The sequence below is a fragment of the Aethalodelphis obliquidens genome, unplaced genomic scaffold (genome assembly GCF_003676395.1).
Source record: "Aethalodelphis obliquidens isolate GAN/ISIS:26980383/991018 unplaced genomic scaffold, ASM367639v1 scaffold77, whole genome shotgun sequence".
Taxonomy (NCBI): Eukaryota; Metazoa; Chordata; class Mammalia; order Artiodactyla; family Delphinidae; genus Aethalodelphis; species Aethalodelphis obliquidens.
Genome location: NW_020838021.1, coordinates 591,121 through 610,116, shown reverse-complemented (window position 1 = coordinate 610,116; position 18,996 = coordinate 591,121). Strand labels below are relative to the sequence as shown.

Genomic DNA, 18,996 nt, shown 5'->3' with positions numbered 1-18,996 from the left:
GGACCTTCTCCTATTAAATTGGTAAGTTGAAAATATCCCAAGAAAACATTATTTTCCGTAGCTATATGTACATGGATTTCCATTCTTTTTAGGTGGCTGCAAAATTCGGATTCAGGGGGACTGGACCAGAGAGCGCCGCTTTGAAATCCCTGATGAGGAACGCTGTCTGAAGTTCCTCTCAGAGGTCCTTGCTGCTCAGGAAGGTAACTCAAGCCTCAGCAGTTTTCTTTCTACTACTTGCATGGGACATGCTGTACAGAGGCAAGTGGCCATTAGCAAAGTACCTCACCCCTAGAGCCTTGATAGGCGATTTTTTTTTTCTTCAGGAATGGCCCCAGGGATAGGTTAGGGAATAAGTCTATTCAGCTTTAAGGACACTGAGTCAATTTCCAGAATCTTCAGTTTCATTCCTTGGACAGCTTACTGCAGACTGTAATCCTCCTTTGGTCCCAGATGATCCCAGAGCTGCCCTCATTTTCTTAGTCTCTTCCTTTGTGTTCAAGAATGGCGCTGGCCCCTGCACTTGAGTGCTGAGTGAATGGCCTTTGGTTATGGTATATTCCATTCAATGGAATAGTCATTCCATTCTGACTATGACCCTTATCTCTCCAGCGCAGTCACAACTTCTTGTTCCAGAGCAAAAGGACTCATCCAGCTGGTACCAGAAATTAGACACTGAGGACAACTCTTCTGTTTTTTCAGGTACTGAAAAGATTCTTTTTTTCCCTGGTTGCTATGATTATTGCAGAGTCAATAGATTTTATCTGGGCAGATAAGATAATGTGGATTAATGTCAGTGTCAGATACCTTCTCCTATGGAGTGGTTTTATCAAGTCTGTACCCACTGACTCACGTTCACTCCTGATCCTTTCTGTGGCACATTAGCTCTTTCAGTGCCAGCTTAGCAGAGGGGTAAAAAGTGCAGGCTCTGGAGCCAGACTACCTGGGTTTGAATCCCCGTTCTCTGACTTACTAGTTATATGACCTTGGTCCAATTACTTTGACAACTCTGAGCTTCTGTTTCTTTTTCTGTAACATAGGAAGATTTTTAATAGCACCTACCTCATGAGGTCTTTGTGACAATTAAGTGAGATAATGATATAGCTCCTTACTATCAACCAGGCATTGTGCTAAAAGTCTTCTATAAAGACTAGCTCTTATTATTCACGTTCCAAGTTAACGTAACTTACTGTCATTCTAGTTAATATGTCAGTGCTTCAGGGACAGATGTGCTTCTTCCCCCAATCTACGTTATCACTACTCTTATACCTTTCTGTTTGGTAACGCCACTGAGCAAATAGTGATCAAACCAAAACCGCTGATCAAAGCAAAGTCCTATCAATCCTGGATAAGTTGGATGTTATCTTTTCCCCCCTTCCACTCTGGGTTCTGTGTCCTTCAGGGCTTCTTGGATTTGAGGATAATTTTTCATCTTTGAATTTGGACAAGAAAATAAATTTGCAGAATCAGCCTACAGGGGTTCATCGGGAACCGCCACCCCCACCATCTTCAGTGAATAGAATGTAAGTCCTATGTTGAAACAGATTTCCCACGTGTGAGACACACATGGGAATTGTTTAAGGCAATTTCACTTTTGAATTCCTCATTTATTTGCTAGGCTTCCACGTGAAAAGGAAGCTTCTAACAAGGAACAGCCCAAAGTGACCAATACCATGCGGAAGCTCTTTGTACCAAACACCCAGTCTGGGCAGCGGGAGGGTCTCATCAAACACATCCTGGCAAAGCGAGAGAAAGAATATGTCAACATTCAGACTTTCAGGTTAGTCTCTCTTCTACTTACTGAGGCTAAACGTTAGTACATATAGGAAAAAATGGTCTTTGGGTATTTAAGGTATTAGTTTAATTAGCTTAATTCAGAATAAAAGCATAAAGAAGAGAATGGTGAGCTGATTCAAGCCCCTGTCTTTATGCTGGTCAATAACATACATATCCAAAATAATGCCAGTGCTACAATTTCCCTTGGATTTTCTAATTACTAATGATACCACCTCTACTAACCTTTCTATCCACTCTTAGAGAACCAAGTCAAGCTCACAAGTACTAGAGAATTGTCTCCTAGTACATTCCATAAGCAAGTGTGTTTATCTATCTGACCTGCTGAGTTTCTTCTTGCCAATATTGGAAAATTAAGTCCGCCATTACCACTAGACTTTAATTTACCTACTTTGGGAAGTTAACTGAAGGAAGTTTCACCCAAGCATCTTGATTGGGAGGTCTATCTTCGATTCTTTCCTCTATTATATTTTTCATTTCATCTTGGTGATATCCTCTTTTCTGGACTCACTACGTGTGGTGTGTGTCATGTATCCCGATGTTCAAAGCAGCAACGCTTTCCTTTGTTATTTTCGAACAGCATGTACCCTTTTAGTCCAAGATTCCAGTCCCATCTGCTATCCCATTATGCCTCATTTATTCTAATTCAGTCATGACTATATCCCTATGCTGAAACCTCCAGATCTTCAGATTTCCCGTGATGCTTATATTTGTATGTAAACAGTTAAGACAGTCATGAGTTTTCCCTTCTGCTTTCCCCCTTAATACTATATCTGTCTCAACAGAATTTCCTACACAGATGTCCTTGTAATCCTTCGGGAAGTGAGTTTTTGGATTTAACTACAACTCCTTATGGAATAGTTATCCATGTTAGACATCCTTATAGCATGAAGATACCTCTTTCCCATCCACAAGCTCTCCCTTCAGATATGAGTTTGGATGGAATGTAATAGGAAGGAAATGTGGTAGAGCAATTAAACTTGTGTTTTTTAAATAGAGACTTGGTTCCTTTCTGTAGGTTTACCTGATGTAAACTTTGGAGAGAATAAGCCCACTGCCTTTGTCTTCTGCAGGCAAGAGGGTTTTGTGTGTGTGTGTGTGGCAAAACAGTTTGAGAAATTATGTTGCTTATTGTGACCATCCACACTTGACCTTTGTTTTTAAATTATGTTTTGGAATCATGTATTAGGTTCTTTGTTGGAACATGGAACGTGAATGGCCAGTCTCCAGACAGTGGGCTAGAACCTTGGCTGAACTGTGATCCGAATCCTCCTGATATCTACTGCATTGGGTAAAATGGCGTCTGGAAGTTCATTTTGGCTGTATGTTTGGTGTTAGTTTACGTGACATTTTGCGCTTTTTTTCCCCACCATTTGTAAAAACCTACTGTAGACTATATGTGAGAGTTAACTTGTGGGTCAAATTTGTGAGATCATAAAGGAACAGATACCTGAATTGGTGTAAGGAAGCATCTAATCCTCTCAAAACCCATAGAAAACTATATACTTCATAGAAACTGAGATTTGAGGTTAATTCTAACAGTGACTATTTCTAGGATATATAAGCAAAGCTCTACGGTTATCCCTTATGGAGGTTTTTTTGTTTGTGTTTTGCATAGCCTGTGTATATACCTGTGGCGCGGAGTCTTTTGAAAAGAAAACTACTTGTCCTTACTGATCACCTGAGTCAATAGAGCAGTTCTCTAAAATTTATCTTTTCCGCATTGTTTCATCTAATGTCTCAGAAAATGGGACAGGAGGTAGTCAGAGATAATTATGGGATGTGTGTAGATCCGACATCCTCTTGTTTTCTCAGATTCCAAGAGCTGGACTTGAGCACAGAAGCCTTTTTCTACTTTGAATCTGTGAAGGAACAAGAGTGGTCCTTGGCTGTGGAGAGGGGTTTGCATTCCAAAGCCAAGTATAAGAAAGTAAGCCGCATTGAATTATCTTTTTTAGTATACAACTAAGTAGAACTCACTAGAAGTTACTCTGTTATCTATAGCTTGTTCCAAAAGAGTGGTTTAATTGAATTCTTCCCCATGTGTAATACTGGAATAGGGCAGACTAATCCTTTTTATTCCTATTTCCTAGAAAAAGAATTCCCTAAGTTTCCCGATCTTATAGTTTCATTGCTTAGGTAGTTTTTAGGAGAAAAGAAGAATTTTATTGTCCTCATAGCAGTAATTAACTCAAATGATGACACATAAGGTAAGTGATTTTTGCAGTGAGAGTTTAAGATTGAAATTGTTCGCTGACATGGTCAGAACTGGATGCTTTACAGAAAAGCAGTTTGAAGCATGTGGGTGCATAGGGCAAGCTTTGGAATTGGAGCAAGAACAGGAGTGTTGTGGAATTTCAATGAGCTCGAAACTTGGTTGTAAGTCAAGAATAGAGTTGACTTTAGCAAGGTGGCCCAATTTGTTGGTCTCTAGAAGGCACGTGGTAGAGGCTACCAGAAGAGTTATTTTAATTATGGGGCTACCATACCAAGCCCTTTAAAAGGAGTCATTTGTCTAAGTAATTTTCATCTGCATCTTCTAGCAGCTGATATAGGTGATAAGACTCCTGAAGATGTTATTCCTCTCGTATAGACTAATACACATTTCAGACATATTTCTAGTTCACAGACTTAAAAGTAAAAAGGAGTGTTATTTTATACATTTTAATTTCTTAGGAAATTGTAAATCAGAAACTAGGAAGAAGAGGCAAAAGGAACAAGCTGGGATAGAGGCTTTGTCATTATTATTCGAATTTTTTATGCTGCCTACTCACGGTAGGCTAAAAAGTGATTAAAATAATGAATCTAGAGCTGAGTGTACTCGTTGTCTCCAAAGACTTTTAACTCCTACTGGTCAGAGCCAGATTAAAGCTTTCCCAGAGAAGTTTTGTTTTCTCTTTATGAGGCCCACTGGGAAATTAGAGGATTTGGATTCAGATTAGGGCATGGTTATATCTTCTTGGTGGAAAATTAGTTGTGGGAATTTGATATGTGGCAAAGAGTGGTATTAACATGAACCTCTTCTAATTCCCTGCGACTCATAGGTTCAACTGGTCCGCCTCGTTGGGATGATGCTCCTGATATTTGCCAGAAAGGATCAGTGGCGATATATCCGTGATGTTGCTACAGAAACAGTTGGGACTGGAATCATGGGGAAGATGGTGAGTTACTTCGGAAATGAGCTCAATTATGATTTATGTCCATGTGAAGTTCAGGTGCTAGTTGCATCTTTGTACTAACTGTGGATCATTACTCTTGCTAACAGGGAAACAAAGGTGGGGTAGCTGTGAGATTTGTATTTCACAACACTACCTTTTGCGTTGTCAATTCCCACTTGGCTGCCCACGTGGAGGACTTTGAGAGAAGGAATCAGGATTATAAGGACATCTGCGCACGAATGAGTTTTGTGGTCCCAAATCAGACCCTCCCACAGCTGAACATCATGAAACATGAGTGAGTGGTTAAGTCTTCCTTAGCCTTTGAATAGTGGTGGTGAGAAGAGACTAAACGTGGTGAGAAGCTATAGAAATGTGAAGAGTGAAGAGATTATTGTTTAGGGATTGGGGTCACGAAGAAGGGGGCAGGTTTGAGGAATAGCAGATGAATTAGATTTTAGTCAGAGGAATTAGATTTGCTATCAGAGGAAAGGTTAGTTCTCTTAGTGGGCATCTAGAGTAATGGTAGAGGGGGGTCTGTCAATTGACATCAGTTTTTATTATTTTTTATTATAAAATAGAAATGTTCATTGTGAATGTAATAAAAGGTAAAAGTAAAAAATCCCTCATTTCTTACCTCTGCTCTCCCCAGCCAGTCCCTCCTTCCGAAGAAAAACACTGTGGACAATTCAGTGTGTATCCTTCCAGATCTGTGCTGTCCGTTATGACAGCCAGTAGCCATAGGTGGCTGTTGGGCACTTGAAAGTAGCTAGTCCAAACTGAGATGTGCTGTGAGCATATACACTGAATTTAGTAGGGAAAAAATGTAAAATATCTCAACTTTTTAAGTATTGATTACATGTTGAAATAACAAAAGTTTGCATATATTGAGTTAAATGGGATTTGGTTTTTTTTAAAGAAGGCATTGGGTTTTTTTTGTTTTGTTTTTATTTATTTTTGGCTGAGTTGGGTCTTCGTTGCTGTGCACGGGCTTTCTCTAGTTGCGACGAGCGGGGGCTACTCTTCGTTGCGGCGCATGGGCTTCTCATTGTGGTGGCTTCTCTTGTTGCGGAGCACGGGCTCTAGGCGTGCGAGCCTCAGTAGTTGTGGCACACGGGCTCAGTAGTTGTGGATCACAGGCTCTAGAGCGCAGGCTCAGTAGTTGTGACACATGGGCTTAGTTGCTCTGCAGCATATGGGATCTTCCTGGACCAGGGCTTGAACCCGTGTCCCCTTCATTGGCAGGTGGATTCTAAACCACTGTGCCACCAGGGAAGCCCTGGAATTTGTTGTTAAAGTTATTTTCACTTGTTTCTTTTACTTTTTATATTCAGCTACTAGGCAATTGAAAATTACATTTCTTATGTGCGTCCTATGTCTTCTGTTTTTTTTTTAATTAATTATTTAATTTAGTTTTATTTTTGGCTGTGTTGGGTCTTCGTTGCTGTGTGCAGGCTTTCTCTAGTTGCGGCGAGCAGGGGCTACTCTTCATTGTGGTGCACGGGCTTCTCATTGCGGTGGCTTCTCTTGTTGCAGAGCATGGGCTTTAGGCACACAGGCTTCAGTAGTTGTGGCACGTGGGCTCAGTAGTTGTGGCTTGCAGGCTCTAGAGCGCAGGCTCAGTAGTTGTGGCGCATAGGCTTAGTTGCTCCGCGGCATGTGGGATCTTCCCGGACCAGGGATTGAACCCGAGTCCCCTCCATTGGCAGGCAGATTCTTAACCACTGCCCCACCAGGGAAGTCCCTATCTGTTCTGAATAGTGCTGTTGTAGACTTTTGTCTATGCACACACAAACACACACATACTCATTATATAGGACTGTATTATCCTATTTATTGTGAATCTCTTTCCAAGCCAGTAAATATAGATCTACATTATTCTTTTTACTGGCTGTGAATCATTAAGAAAAGGGGCTGTGGAGATTTAAAGACACCAATGGATAATGTGAAAGGTTAGTGAAGAATGGGACTTAATAAGGATAGAAACAAAAATCAGTTGAGGAATGGATTGTTAGTAGAAAATGGTTATTTGTAGGGAAATTAATAGTAGTAATTGAAATTCTGAGAGGGTAATGAGATTTGGAATAGTGGTTTGAGATGTGAATTAGTAGGAAAACAAAAGATAATTTGTGGGTATTAGGATCAGTAGAGAGTGGGGTAATTGAGGAAAGAGTAGGGAAAGGTAGTGATGTTGGCCTCTTTCCATATTGTCTCAACAATTAGGATCATATAGAATTCTGTTTCACAGTGGTAAAACAAGGTCTTGACATCAGTAATCATAAAATTGCCCCGAAATTCCATAAATTTATTTACCCGGGACCTTAAAGATTGGCAAAGAGATCCATTTGGAACTTGAGATAGCTCACAAGAGAACCCATTTTGGTGTGGGAATTTCAGGGTCTCCCCTGGGCGGCTCTCAGCACACCTGGGGGTCTGTTGCTGTGATTGGGAGCCTGTTGCTGTTGCTGTGATTGGGAGCCTGAGGCTCCCATGGCCTGCCATTCTCCTTCCTGCCTGGGACTTGGACTGCGGTTCTGGGGCAAGGGTAGACAGAGTGGCTGCAGCAGAAAGCCCTGGACCTACATTTGCTAGACAAGAGAGCTGTCATTCAGACCATGCAGACCCTAGTGGAGAGCCTGCAGAACATCAGGGCTCAGAGAGGCAGAAAACGTTCAGATTCTCTTCCCCTAGAGACCTGGCAAGTAGCCAGGTGAAATTTTGAAGCTAGTCCAGCAAATAAACTACATGCTTCTCTCAAGGAGTTAACTCCTTGGTTTCTGAGTCCCACATATACACCGTATTTCCCTGTCTTTGTTCCTCATGTGTGCAGGCCCGTCCTCCTGCCTATTTTGTAATCCCTCGCCCCTCTCAGGTGTTGATAGTACTCGCCCCCAAAGGATAGTTATATCTTAAACCCCTAGTCAGATAGTGATAAATGAATGCTTATCAATAATCTCCCCATTTTCCTTCTCTCCATTCTCCTCTGATTGATTTTTATGCTCATTGCTGCTATTTCTGTTCATGTATTTCTTTATCCTCAGTGTTGTCATCTGGTTGGGAGATTTGAACTACAGACTTTGCATGCCTGATGCCAATGAAGTGAAGAGTCTTATTAATAAGAATGACCTTCAGAGACTCTTGAAATTGGACCAGGTAATAAAATTTTATTTTAAAAGGTACTTTCCTAGACAGCAGATAAAATTGTTAGGTTTATGAGTTAGACCCATAGGAGTTGTGTCTTACTCTAGAAGTAGATGGAAAGGTATCACTGTCTGGGGAAAACATTGTGACTAGTGATGCAGTGAGTACACACAAGGTTTGTAGTGCCTTTATTAAGTGCTTGGATGGGAGGAGAAGAGATAACGTTAGTGATAAAAAGTCAATATAACATTTATTCATTAAGTCTTTATCAAGAAGGGATTTCAGAGATTTGTATAAATGAGTTGGAGAATGGGTGGGGTTAATTGGAGAACACTTCCTGGAGGAAGTGGGCCTTCAGCTATGTTGATGTGGTTTGGCAGATGAAACAGGGAAAGCTGCTCTATGATTACTTGGCAGGCTCAGCAACAGCTTGGAGGTAAAAGAGGGAGGCCCTGTGAGGGGATTGGGAGGCACAGAAGAGAAGTTTGGGAAAAATAGCAGACTGTGGTCTAATGGGAACTGATTGAGAAGTTGGGGCTTGCTAGTTTATAGATGTTAAAACCTGTGTGAGAAGCACTGATATGGTAACATTTATATAAAACGATATTGAGGAACCTAGTTTTCTGTAAATTTGCCTTGGAGCCTGGCACAGGACTTGAATTTTTACTTTAGCATATGGATTCTGGCTGCTAAAAGTGAATGCTTCTTATTGAGGGAAGAAAATGTTTCAACTTGATTTGAATGTCTTTAAATCCTAACGTGAGACTTTTGACCTTCAGTCATAGTCAAAATTCCGGTGTTTTGCAGCAGAATGGTTTTTACAGTGAGCCTTTCTTGGCTGTGTCTATCTTCACATTGAGGTTGGCTGGCTAACTTTGCATTTCTTCCTCTGTCCTGCCTCCAAAGGGGGTACAATTGGAATAAGTTCTGAATCTTATGTAGTTCTGGTAAAATATTTGAGTGAGGGTAACTTTCAAAACGATCTATTGGCTTGGCCGAAAAGTTCGTTTGGGTTTTCCACAAGATGTTACAGAAAAACCTGAATGAACTTTCTGGCCAACCCAATATAACTATTCACTGAATTTGGCTTTTGGAATTATCCAATCAAAATTTGTGTGCTTTTTTAAAAAATTAAAACTGTGCCCAAACTATTATATATATAGGATGGATAAACAACAAGGTCCTACTGTATAGCACAAAGAACTCCATTCAGTATCCTGTGATAAGCCATAATGGAAAAGAATAGGGAAAAGAATATATATATATGTATAATTGAGTCACTTTGCTGTACAGCAGAAATTAACACAACATTGTAAATCAACTATACTTCAATAAATTTAAAAAAACCTGTGCTAACATCAGGGAACTTATGATTATTCAGGTTTCATTTTTCCATTTTACCTTGACCACCATTAGCAATAAAAAATTAGTGACATGCTCATATGAGCATCCTGTCTGTCGGTGAGCTTAGATGCTGTTGGAATGTCAAAATTTAATTCATAAGGCACAGAAATTTTATGTATGTGCTCCGACAGTTGCAAAAGATACGGAACTTAGATACTTAGAAATGGCTGATCAACCCAATTATCACTTCTGTTAAGATGGTGTTACCCTGCTTATATGATACGTTTTTCTATCTCTAGCTAAATATTCAGCGCACACAGAAAAAAGCTTTTGCTGACTTCATGGAAGGGGAAATCAAGTTTATCCCCACGTATAAGTATGATTCTAAAACAGACCGATGGGATTCCAGGTAAAAAAACAAGAACCTCCTCATGGAACAGGTTAAGCCCTGATCTTATTTCTGTCTCTCTGAATTGATGAAGGGCTGGGAAATTTTTAGTTCTTGCCAGAAACAGATAGAAAAACCTAATGGCTCAGTGCTATTACAGAAGAGGTTTCAGTTTGTGTGTGCTCACAGGTGAGCTCACCTTAGGAGAGTGTGGACTGCTCTGTCAGGCTGTTGAAGTTTTACGAGCTGCCTGTGATGCCTTATTTCTCTCACCTCAGCAGACTTGCTTCTTAGATTTTTGCCCTTCTGATCTTACCCCTATTTCCTTACCTGTTGCCCTGTTCTGGCTCTTTTCCCAAACTCTTTTTCAACTCTTTAACTCAGGATACCAGAGGTGAAAACAAAGAGCCATGAAAGGTTCTTCCAGAACAGTGGTTCTCGATCCTGAGTTCACATTAGACTCTTTTGCTGGACTTTTAAAAATACCGGTGCCTGGGCCTGACCTCCACAACTGCTGCAGAAAGCTGAGAATCACTGTCTAGGGGGCCTGTTGATTTCTCGATCACCCCTAGTAAAGTGCCCCTGTCAGTATGTGCCTGGTGACTGTTTGTCTTCTACCTACTATTTCTTCGTTTCCTATGGTTTCCTACCTGGCTGAGCCCAGAAGTTTGAAAGAAGAAAAGAATGCCTGGGCATAGTCAGCTTCTTTAGACTCAGAGAGCGCCAGGGTGGGGTGGGGAGGAGCCTGTCCCATCCTCCGAGGGAGCTGCTCAGCAAGTGAAAAGTGACTCTGAGAGATCTTGTGCACATTGCCTTGTTTATTCCACTCACCTGACTTGAGAGTCAACTGAAGAGCTACTGATAAGAACTTTATTTGTGTCACCGTCTGGATCAGGTGTACAGGTGTTGCTTATTTTAATAGAATGATGAATAGGCTTTTTCCCTCCCCTTGGTATTCTTATGGGCTGTTATTTGTTCAGACTTGCATGCTTAGGTGTTAGTTCATCTTTATTAGAAGAAGCTCGACTTATCCATAAAAGTACAGGTTTAAAGAAATCTCTACTATTACCCATCTCCAGTGATTAAGCCCAGTCTAGGAATATAGGATTGGATTTTTAGATTTTATTAGTTGTCTATCTGTTGTGAAGCATCATTGCTGTTGATAGAGCAAATGAAGAGGAAGTGTTCTGAATATAATCCTGTCCTTCTGAGGGTATTTTAAGAAGGTGCTATTCTGTTTTCCCCTGGGGCAACAATATTGAAGATATAATCCTAATCTTAGGAGCACCGTTTATTCATTCATTAGATAACTATTCATTGAGCACCTACTTTACATCAGATACTGTGCTAGGGGCTGAGAATGCAGTGACAAACAAGCAGACACAGTCCCTTCACAGAGCTTGCAATATAGTAGGGAAGATAATAGCTGGAGTTGTTAGGGAAGGAGAAGCAGATAACAAGAGGGCCTAACTCAGGTCTGAACCAGTGTGGTAGGTATTCCGTTCTTGTGTGGTATGTTATTCTAATTCCTTACTTTTTTTGCAGTGGGAAATGTCGGGTTCCAGCCTGGTGTGACCGAATTCTCTGGAGAGGAATTAACGTTAATCAGCTTCATTACCGGAGTCACATGGAACTGAAAACCAGTGACCACAAGCCTGTTAGCGCCCTCTTCCACATTGGGGTAAACACTTGTTTGTTCATGCAGTCGTTTGTGTGTTAAGTATCTATTCTTAGAGCGTTATTTAGACTCAGAACGGGTCAGTAATTCAGTGAGCCATAATGTTTTCATAACCAAATAATCATTTGCAACATTGAGAAGTTAGTGCCCTTGACCCTCCTAAATGCTGTCCACATGGCCGTTTAGTGACACAGGTGTTTCTCATGCTGCATAATGGCTGGGTAGCACCCTTCACCTCCTAAAGTCATTATACATAAAGAAGAGTTCAAAGCTAGGTTTTAAAGGATGAGTAGGTCCTCATCAGATAAAATAGTAAGGAGTGGAAGCACCAGGAGAGAGGTTCCAGGTAGAGGGCTGGGGACAGCAGGAACAAAGGCACAGACCGGTCAGAATACAACATAATCTGTATATAATGTTAAGAGGCATATTGTTAGTTCTACTAACTAAGATAGTGAAGTCTTCCCATCCAGGAGCACAGGTTTGAAATTTCTTTTTAACTCTATTGCATCCTGGGCTGGATTAATGGCCAGTTGTTTAATTTTTTGTCTCTGTTGTGAGTAAAGTTTTTGTTTTCTAGCTGTGTGTTATTAGTATGCAAGTTATATCTTGGGATCTTGTTGACTTACTTTATTACAGCTAGTACATTTAGATTATTTCTTGCAGTTTTTCCAGACCTACAGTCATGTAATCTGGCAGAATCTATATTGGGCAGTGCTTGATAGAATGGACGTTATAGCTAGACTGCTTAAATTTGCCTCCCAGCTCAACCACTTTCTAACTGTAACAATGGAAAATTTATGTAACATCCCTCTGCCTCAGTTTCCTCCTCTATAAAATGGGAATAACAATGGTACCTACTTAAGAGGATTAATGAGGTAAGACATGCGAAGAGCACAGTAGGGTAGATTTCTTTCCTCTGGGTGTATGTTGATTATTTTGGCTTCTGAGATAGGTTCTCACCAATATGTCTTATCCTGCTCCTGTCTTAAAGGGGAATGACTTTGGGGCATTTCCTTTATGTACAAAATTTGTTCTTCATCTTAGAATAGATTCTAAATTTTATTGAGGCAATCATGACTTGACTTTATCTACTTTGAAATTTTAAAATAATAATGAATAATAATAGTATGTGTTCCTCAAAAAGTAGCTAGTACGTGCCAGAGACTGTACTAGGCAATTTACACCCATCTCATTTACTCCTCACAGCAGTGCTTTGAGTTAAATATTTCTCATTTAACAGATGAGCAAGTGGAGAACCAGTGAGTTTAAATAAACTTCTTTAAGAGCATGCAGTTAGAAGGAGAGCTGAGATTCAAGTCTCTTAAGCCTGTTTAATTCCCAAATTTATAGATGTTCTTTCTCCTACCCCCACAATGCCTGCAGAGTTCCAGAGAACTTACTGACTAGATATACCTTCAGATACTACTTTTTTCTTTTTTTTTTTTTTTTTGCGGTACGCGGGCCTCTCACTGTTGTGGCCTCTCTGGTTGCGGAGCCACAGACTCCGGACGCGCAGGCTCAGCGGCCATGGCTCACGGGCCCAGCCGCTCCGCGGCATGTGGGATCTTCCCGGACCGGGGCACGAGCCCATGTCCCCTGCATTGACAGGTGGACTCTCAACCACTGTGCCACCAGGGAAACCCAGATACTACTTTTAACCCACCTAATTTCTAGCTTGTGCTTGTGGACTGCCCTGTTTTCTTCATTTGAGTTCTCTTAATCCATTTTTAAAAGGATGTCTTTCCCCCAGACACTAACCGTTTTTGTTTCATCAGCTATGCTTAGCTTTTCTGTTTGTATTTCTTTTCAGAACCTCAGAATATTTGTAATACTCCATACATATTAATTCAGAGCTCCCAGCAGGATATTTACAATTTTTCCATGCTTTCTGTGTATTTTTGTGTATCTTTAATAAAGCTCTACCTTTCTAGTTTTTAATACTTTTTAAATCACACAGGAATTAAAATGTGTTTTCTCTTTAAAATAAAAATAGAAGTAAGCAAAATTCACAGATAAGGCTGAAGGTCTTCAGTGCCTCTTCTATCCCCCACTTCCACTTTTGCGCTAAACCCCACTCCCTAGCCCGGCCAACTACCCTTATGAATTTATTTCTTTCTAGACCAGCACTGTCCGATAGATTTTCTGTGATGATGGAAATGTTCTAGATCTGTCCTGTCCCATCCAGTAGCTATTACCTGCAGGCAACTATTGATCACTTGAAGTGTGACTGAGAGAAATGAACTTTCAATTTTATTTAATTTGAAGTAATTTAAATTTAAATGTCCTTATGTGGCTACTGGCTATAATATTGGATAGCACAGTTCTAGACCTTTTCTGTTTACCCATACACAATATGGTGGTGTTTTGTTTGTTGGTGTGTATACATCATAAATGGTCTCATACTGTATGTGTTGGTCTGCAACTTTTTTTTTTTAATTCAGTGGTGTATCTTGGAGAGCTATCCGTGTTATTACATAAAGATCTAGCTCATTGTACATATTTCTTAATTCCTAATTTTATTGGTAATCTCCTTTTCTAAAGTGGATGTATCAAGTGGTGACATTCTGTGGTAACATTTTCCCCTTCATTATCCTTACTGAACATTAAGGGTTATGATCATGATAACCCACTGAGAAGAGCTTTGATTTTATTGGGTAACCACCCCATACTTTGGACTCTTGGGCACACTATGATTAGAGGCTTTAAGAACCACATTGTATTTCTTACCACCATTCACGTCAGTGACTGTTAACAAAGGGACCAAGTACTCAGGGGCCAATTAATTTCAGAAGACTTGCTGTGGGCTGGCTGAGATTAAGCTGAGATGGGGTTCCCACCCCTGCACTTGGTAATGGGATCTGTTGCATTGGTTCTTAGACTTTGGTGGACATCAGAATTGCCTAAAGAGCTTCAAAAGCATGGACCCCGCCCCCTGGAGATTGCTATCAGTGAGCTGAGGCATTTGTGTTTTTAAGACCTACCCCCGCCTCAAAAAAAAGACATACCCAAGTTGGTCCTGTCACATATCCAGTATTTTGGAAAGGGTCTTATGCTAGAGGTCCAGATATCACCTCTGCTATTAACTGTGGCAGTGAGCAACTTAGTTGATCTTCTTGTACCTTGATATTCTCAACTGTGAGAAGAATAATCCTTGCTTTGGTAGCCTCACAGGTTGTTGTGAAAATAAGATGACACATGTAAAATACTTTTTGAAATAAAAAGTTGCAAAGGGACTTACCTGGTGGTCCAGTGGTTAATATGCCACGCCTCCAATGCAGGGGCGCGGGTTCGATCCCTGGTCGGGGAACTAAGATCCCACATGCTGTGTGGTACGGCCAAAATAAATTAATAAATTTTTTTTAAAGTTGCAAAATGTTGAAAAAGAATTTAAAAAGTATAAAATTCCTCTTAATGTAACACTGTAGTGGGCACCCTGGTGACGCTAGTGATTGCTTACTCCTAAGTTCCCTAATCATTATGGTTCAGATATGTAAAAACCTCCACAGTCTTTGAGACTCAGCTTTGATGTTCTTATTTTCCACACTTTCTTTACAGCCTCTACTGCATACATCAATCTTTTTTTAAAAATTGAGTTTGTGAAGTTTTCTATTCTAAAAAGAAACTGGGGCCTTAATAAGTGAAAATGGTATGTTAATTATGTTTGTTTTGGGCATCGATTTGTATAAAGTTTTAATAGTAAAAAAAAAAAAGCACAGCTGTGTCAGGAAGCCGAAAGTGCTGTGTCAGATGGGAGTTTTTTCGATCTATTAGGCAAGATGATTTGTTTATCGTCATGCTTTTACTCTGACCTGGGACATTTTGTGTCGGCCGTTTTCTAAAACGGCCATAGAGTCTATTTACTAACATACTTTTATCATCATATAATCTGAGCATTGGTATTATATTGGTATTATGATTCTTGGCATCGTGCATAACAGCTAATAGAGTTAAATGCGTTAGTCATTTTTTCTGCTGTTTTAGCACTTTACGATCATTGTTAGAAAATGTGATAGGTATGTTTTGACACTATCAGTTTGTATAGTGCAGGAAACAAGTTTTAGCACAATCGTCACATTTTCTCCACCACCAAATTACTTAACAATGGAGCAAGAAAATATTCTTCCCAAATATTTATTATTGCCAAGCTTCGTAGCACAGAGGTTTAACTTTTCCAAGAAGTTAACCAATTAACCTTACCTTTACCTTACGGTGTGTGATCCCATAATTTATGTTTGTTTTAGTGGCCTTTTTAAAGATCGTTAGACTCTTAGAGATACATAAGTTGAGAGTACAAAAGACTAAAATAAGGATGTGTCTGTTTTTCTCAGGTAAAAGTTGTGGATGGAGCGAGATTTCAGAAAGTGTTTGAGGATGTTCTTTGCACCACAGTTTATTTGAAATGGTTGCTATAATGACCGGTTTTAAACTGTTAGGTAATCTTAAAGGAAGATGAGCTACACGCATGTAAGACTGAAAAGAGGGTTCATTTTCTTTCAGGTGAAGGTTGTGGATGAACGGAGGTACCGGAAAGTGTTTGAAGATATTGTACGCATCATGGACAGAATGGAAAATGACTTCCTTCCTTCCTTAGAACTCAGCCGGAGGGAGGTGAGGAAGCACACACGGCTGCCCATTTGCTGCCCATCGTGGTCGCACAGGGGAAACCATGTAACTAGGAGAAGGCAACACTGCAAAGTCATGAAGACTGTGTGAGCTGAAGGCAGACTGCCTCCACTTTGGTCCCAGCACTGCCATCTAGTAGACGTGTGGCCGTGGGCGAGTGTCTTACCCTCTCAGAGCCACAGTTTCCTTTTTTGGATAAAGAGGAGGTTGTGAGGATTACCCGAGTTAATACATGCAAAGCCCTTAAAACAGCGCCGGGCACAAAGTAAGCCCTCAGATGTCAGCTGCTCTTATTTAATATTTCAGAGTTGCTGGCCAATTCATATCTCAGGAACCAGGACCTGGTCATGGGATGCATGCCCTGACCCCAGGTGGGGTTATACTCTTAGGATCCCAGGAACAATCAGAGTAGCCTAGAGAAGTAGCAAGAGCTGCCTGGCTCCTTCTCTGCTGTTGTGAGAGGGGACAGTGGGTAGCTGGCTCGCTTGGCGAGTGCACCCGGCAGTTAATAATGGTTAATAATGACCTCATTCTTTATTCATATTCTCTATGGAATAATCCAACTGACTTTCTTCCCCTACTAGTGATGCATGTTTGTGTCTGTCTGTTATTCCCCAGTTTGTGTTTGAGAATGTGAAGTTTCGGCAACTACAAAAGGAGAAGTTCCAGATCAGCAACAATGGACAGGTTCCCTGCCATTTTTCTTTCATCCCTAAGCTTAATGACAGCCAGTACTGCAAGCCATGGCTTCGGGCTGAACCTTGTGAGGGCTACTTGGAGCCAAGTGAGTTTTCCCTTTACCATTGTCTCTGCTCGCGATGTACCATCCCCTCATGACTGCCATTCCCTCCCTTTGATTAACTTCTTGTTTTCTAACCATACGTCTCTCACCTCCACTGTCGTTGTATTGGGGCTCCTCCCTCTTCCGTGTGTCCCATCTCTCCGTCATCACTTAATGATTTTTTTAGAGGACACTTCTTCTGTTGGTTCTCATCCCCTTTTTGCTTTTCCACTGGAAGTTTCTGTTATCATGTACCATCTCTTACATTTCAGATGAGACTGTGGACATTTCCCTTGATGTGTATGTCAGCAAAGACTCTGTGACCATCCTGAACTCAGGGGAAGATAAGATTGAAGATATTCTTGTCCTTCACCTGGATCGAGGCAAAGATTACTTCTTGACCATCAGTGGAAATTACTTCCCAAGTTGTTTTGGTACATCCTTAGAGGCTTTGTGCCGAATGAAAAGACCAATCCGAGAAGTTCCTGTTACCAAACTCATAGACTTGGTAAGAGGCATCCTAAGACATGCATCTCCTTTAGATAGAATTTTCGCAGTGCTTAACTGATGTCCTCCTTCTCTCTGTGCTTCCTCTTTTGTCAGGGCTGGCAGGGGAACTGGGGGGTGGATGGCAAGTGATAAATAAGAATAAGAATGTCACTTTAACACGCCTTTCATTGGATTAAGCCTAAAAGGAAAGAGGAGAAGGTAATATGTAATTGGCTCTTGTCAGGAATATGAGATAATACGAAGTTCACTGAATTAGATTAAAGCCTCCTTTCTCAAAGATTTATAACTTTGAGATATAAAGATATGCTTACTTGTTATGCTCTTCATACTTTCAAGTCATTTTTGTATAAATTAGCATGTATGTGAGGTCCAGTAACGGGGCGGGGGGGGTGTGGTATTATCCTCATTAAATATATGAGAAAACTGAGGCACAGAGACAATAACTTGCCCAAAGTGGAATAAATTAGTGACAAATCTGTCACCCAGATTTTCTGATTTCCAGTCCAGAGCCCCTCACTATATCATCATATCTAATCCAAGTCAGACTCAGCTGCTTGTTGGAGCCCAGGCCATAAGTGAACCTCAGAGTACCTGCCTCAGAACCCCCAGGGATCCTTACACAAGTGCAGGCCCTTTCCCCCACTCACCTCTGGCAACGGAATCAGAATCTCAGGGTGCAAGGCCTGGAGATCTGCATTTTATCAGCATCCTGGATGATTATAATATGCACTGAAGTTTGATACAAGTTTAATGTGACTCACTCAAGAAAAGAAAGGAGGAGGATTTCTCTTCTCCGACACCAAGCTATAATATCAATGTCCTTATGGAGGAAATGCTTATTATCTTCAGGAACGAAAATTAATTTAGTAACAAGTTCATTCTGTTAAGAACCTTTCTTCTAAGTGAAAATATTGTTGGATTTGTGTGCAGACCTCTTCGGGCTATGAAAGTATACTCTTGGTCTTTTACCAAAGAAAATTAGATGGCGTGACAGCCCTATGTTATCATTACCATTAGTATTCACATTGATCCTTTTGGCCTAGCCGGAGCAGTGATTGTATCATCTAGCGGGGAGGGCTAGACCGGCGGGCAGGCTGCTGGCTTGTCAGAGTGTGATCTGTTCTGTTGCCATGGAATTGTTTTAGTGATGACTCAGATGGCAGATTAAAACCCTTGAGTTCAGTCCCAGCATTCTTTCTTGGAATTATGCTTGTTTCCCTAGAGCCCTCATGACTGAGTGTATTAGCCCTGGTTGAGAGACAACCATTTTTTTTTTCAGAAATTCATATCCTGACATTCTGTTATTTTTCATGATACTTATTTTTTCTTCTACCACCATATTCCTATCTTTTGAATGTATTATTTCACCTTTTAGAATATGTTCTAAATGAAGTAGTCTCCCTTTCTTTTCCCTACCCCTTGCCTCCATCCCAGACACCATTTCCCAGCTTTCTTTTTCCCAACTTTTATTATGAAAATGGCAAATGTGCAGAAGAATTGAAAGAACAGTACAGTGAACAACACCCACATGCCTTATACACATATACTGACATATACTTTTTTTTTTGCTATACCATTTGAA

General features: G+C 40.6%; 1 protein-coding gene across 4 annotated transcripts in view; it reads left to right on the top strand.

The window, feature by feature from the left end:
* The window catches only part of OCRL (OCRL inositol polyphosphate-5-phosphatase), a 56,351-nt gene that overhangs the window by 22,055 nt on the left and 15,300 nt on the right, over window positions 1-18,996 (top strand). For all 4 annotated transcript variants that reach the window (XM_027092288.1, XM_027092287.1, XM_027092289.1 and 1 more), the window contains exons 5-18: window positions 93-203; window positions 613-702; window positions 1,403-1,523; window positions 1,619-1,780; window positions 2,984-3,085; window positions 3,610-3,724; window positions 4,839-4,955; window positions 5,060-5,247; window positions 7,991-8,102; window positions 9,734-9,843; window positions 11,368-11,503; window positions 15,998-16,108; window positions 16,742-16,907; window positions 17,177-17,412. In XM_027092288.1, the coding sequence (XP_026948089.1) occupies window positions 93-203; window positions 613-702; window positions 1,403-1,523; window positions 1,619-1,780; window positions 2,984-3,085; window positions 3,610-3,724; window positions 4,839-4,955; window positions 5,060-5,247; window positions 7,991-8,102; window positions 9,734-9,843; window positions 11,368-11,503; window positions 15,998-16,108; window positions 16,742-16,907; window positions 17,177-17,412 (1,877 nt within the window). The remainder of the gene's footprint in view (window positions 1-92; window positions 204-612; window positions 703-1,402; window positions 1,524-1,618; window positions 1,781-2,983; window positions 3,086-3,609; window positions 3,725-4,838; window positions 4,956-5,059; window positions 5,248-7,990; window positions 8,103-9,733; window positions 9,844-11,367; window positions 11,504-15,997; window positions 16,109-16,741; window positions 16,908-17,176; window positions 17,413-18,996) is intronic.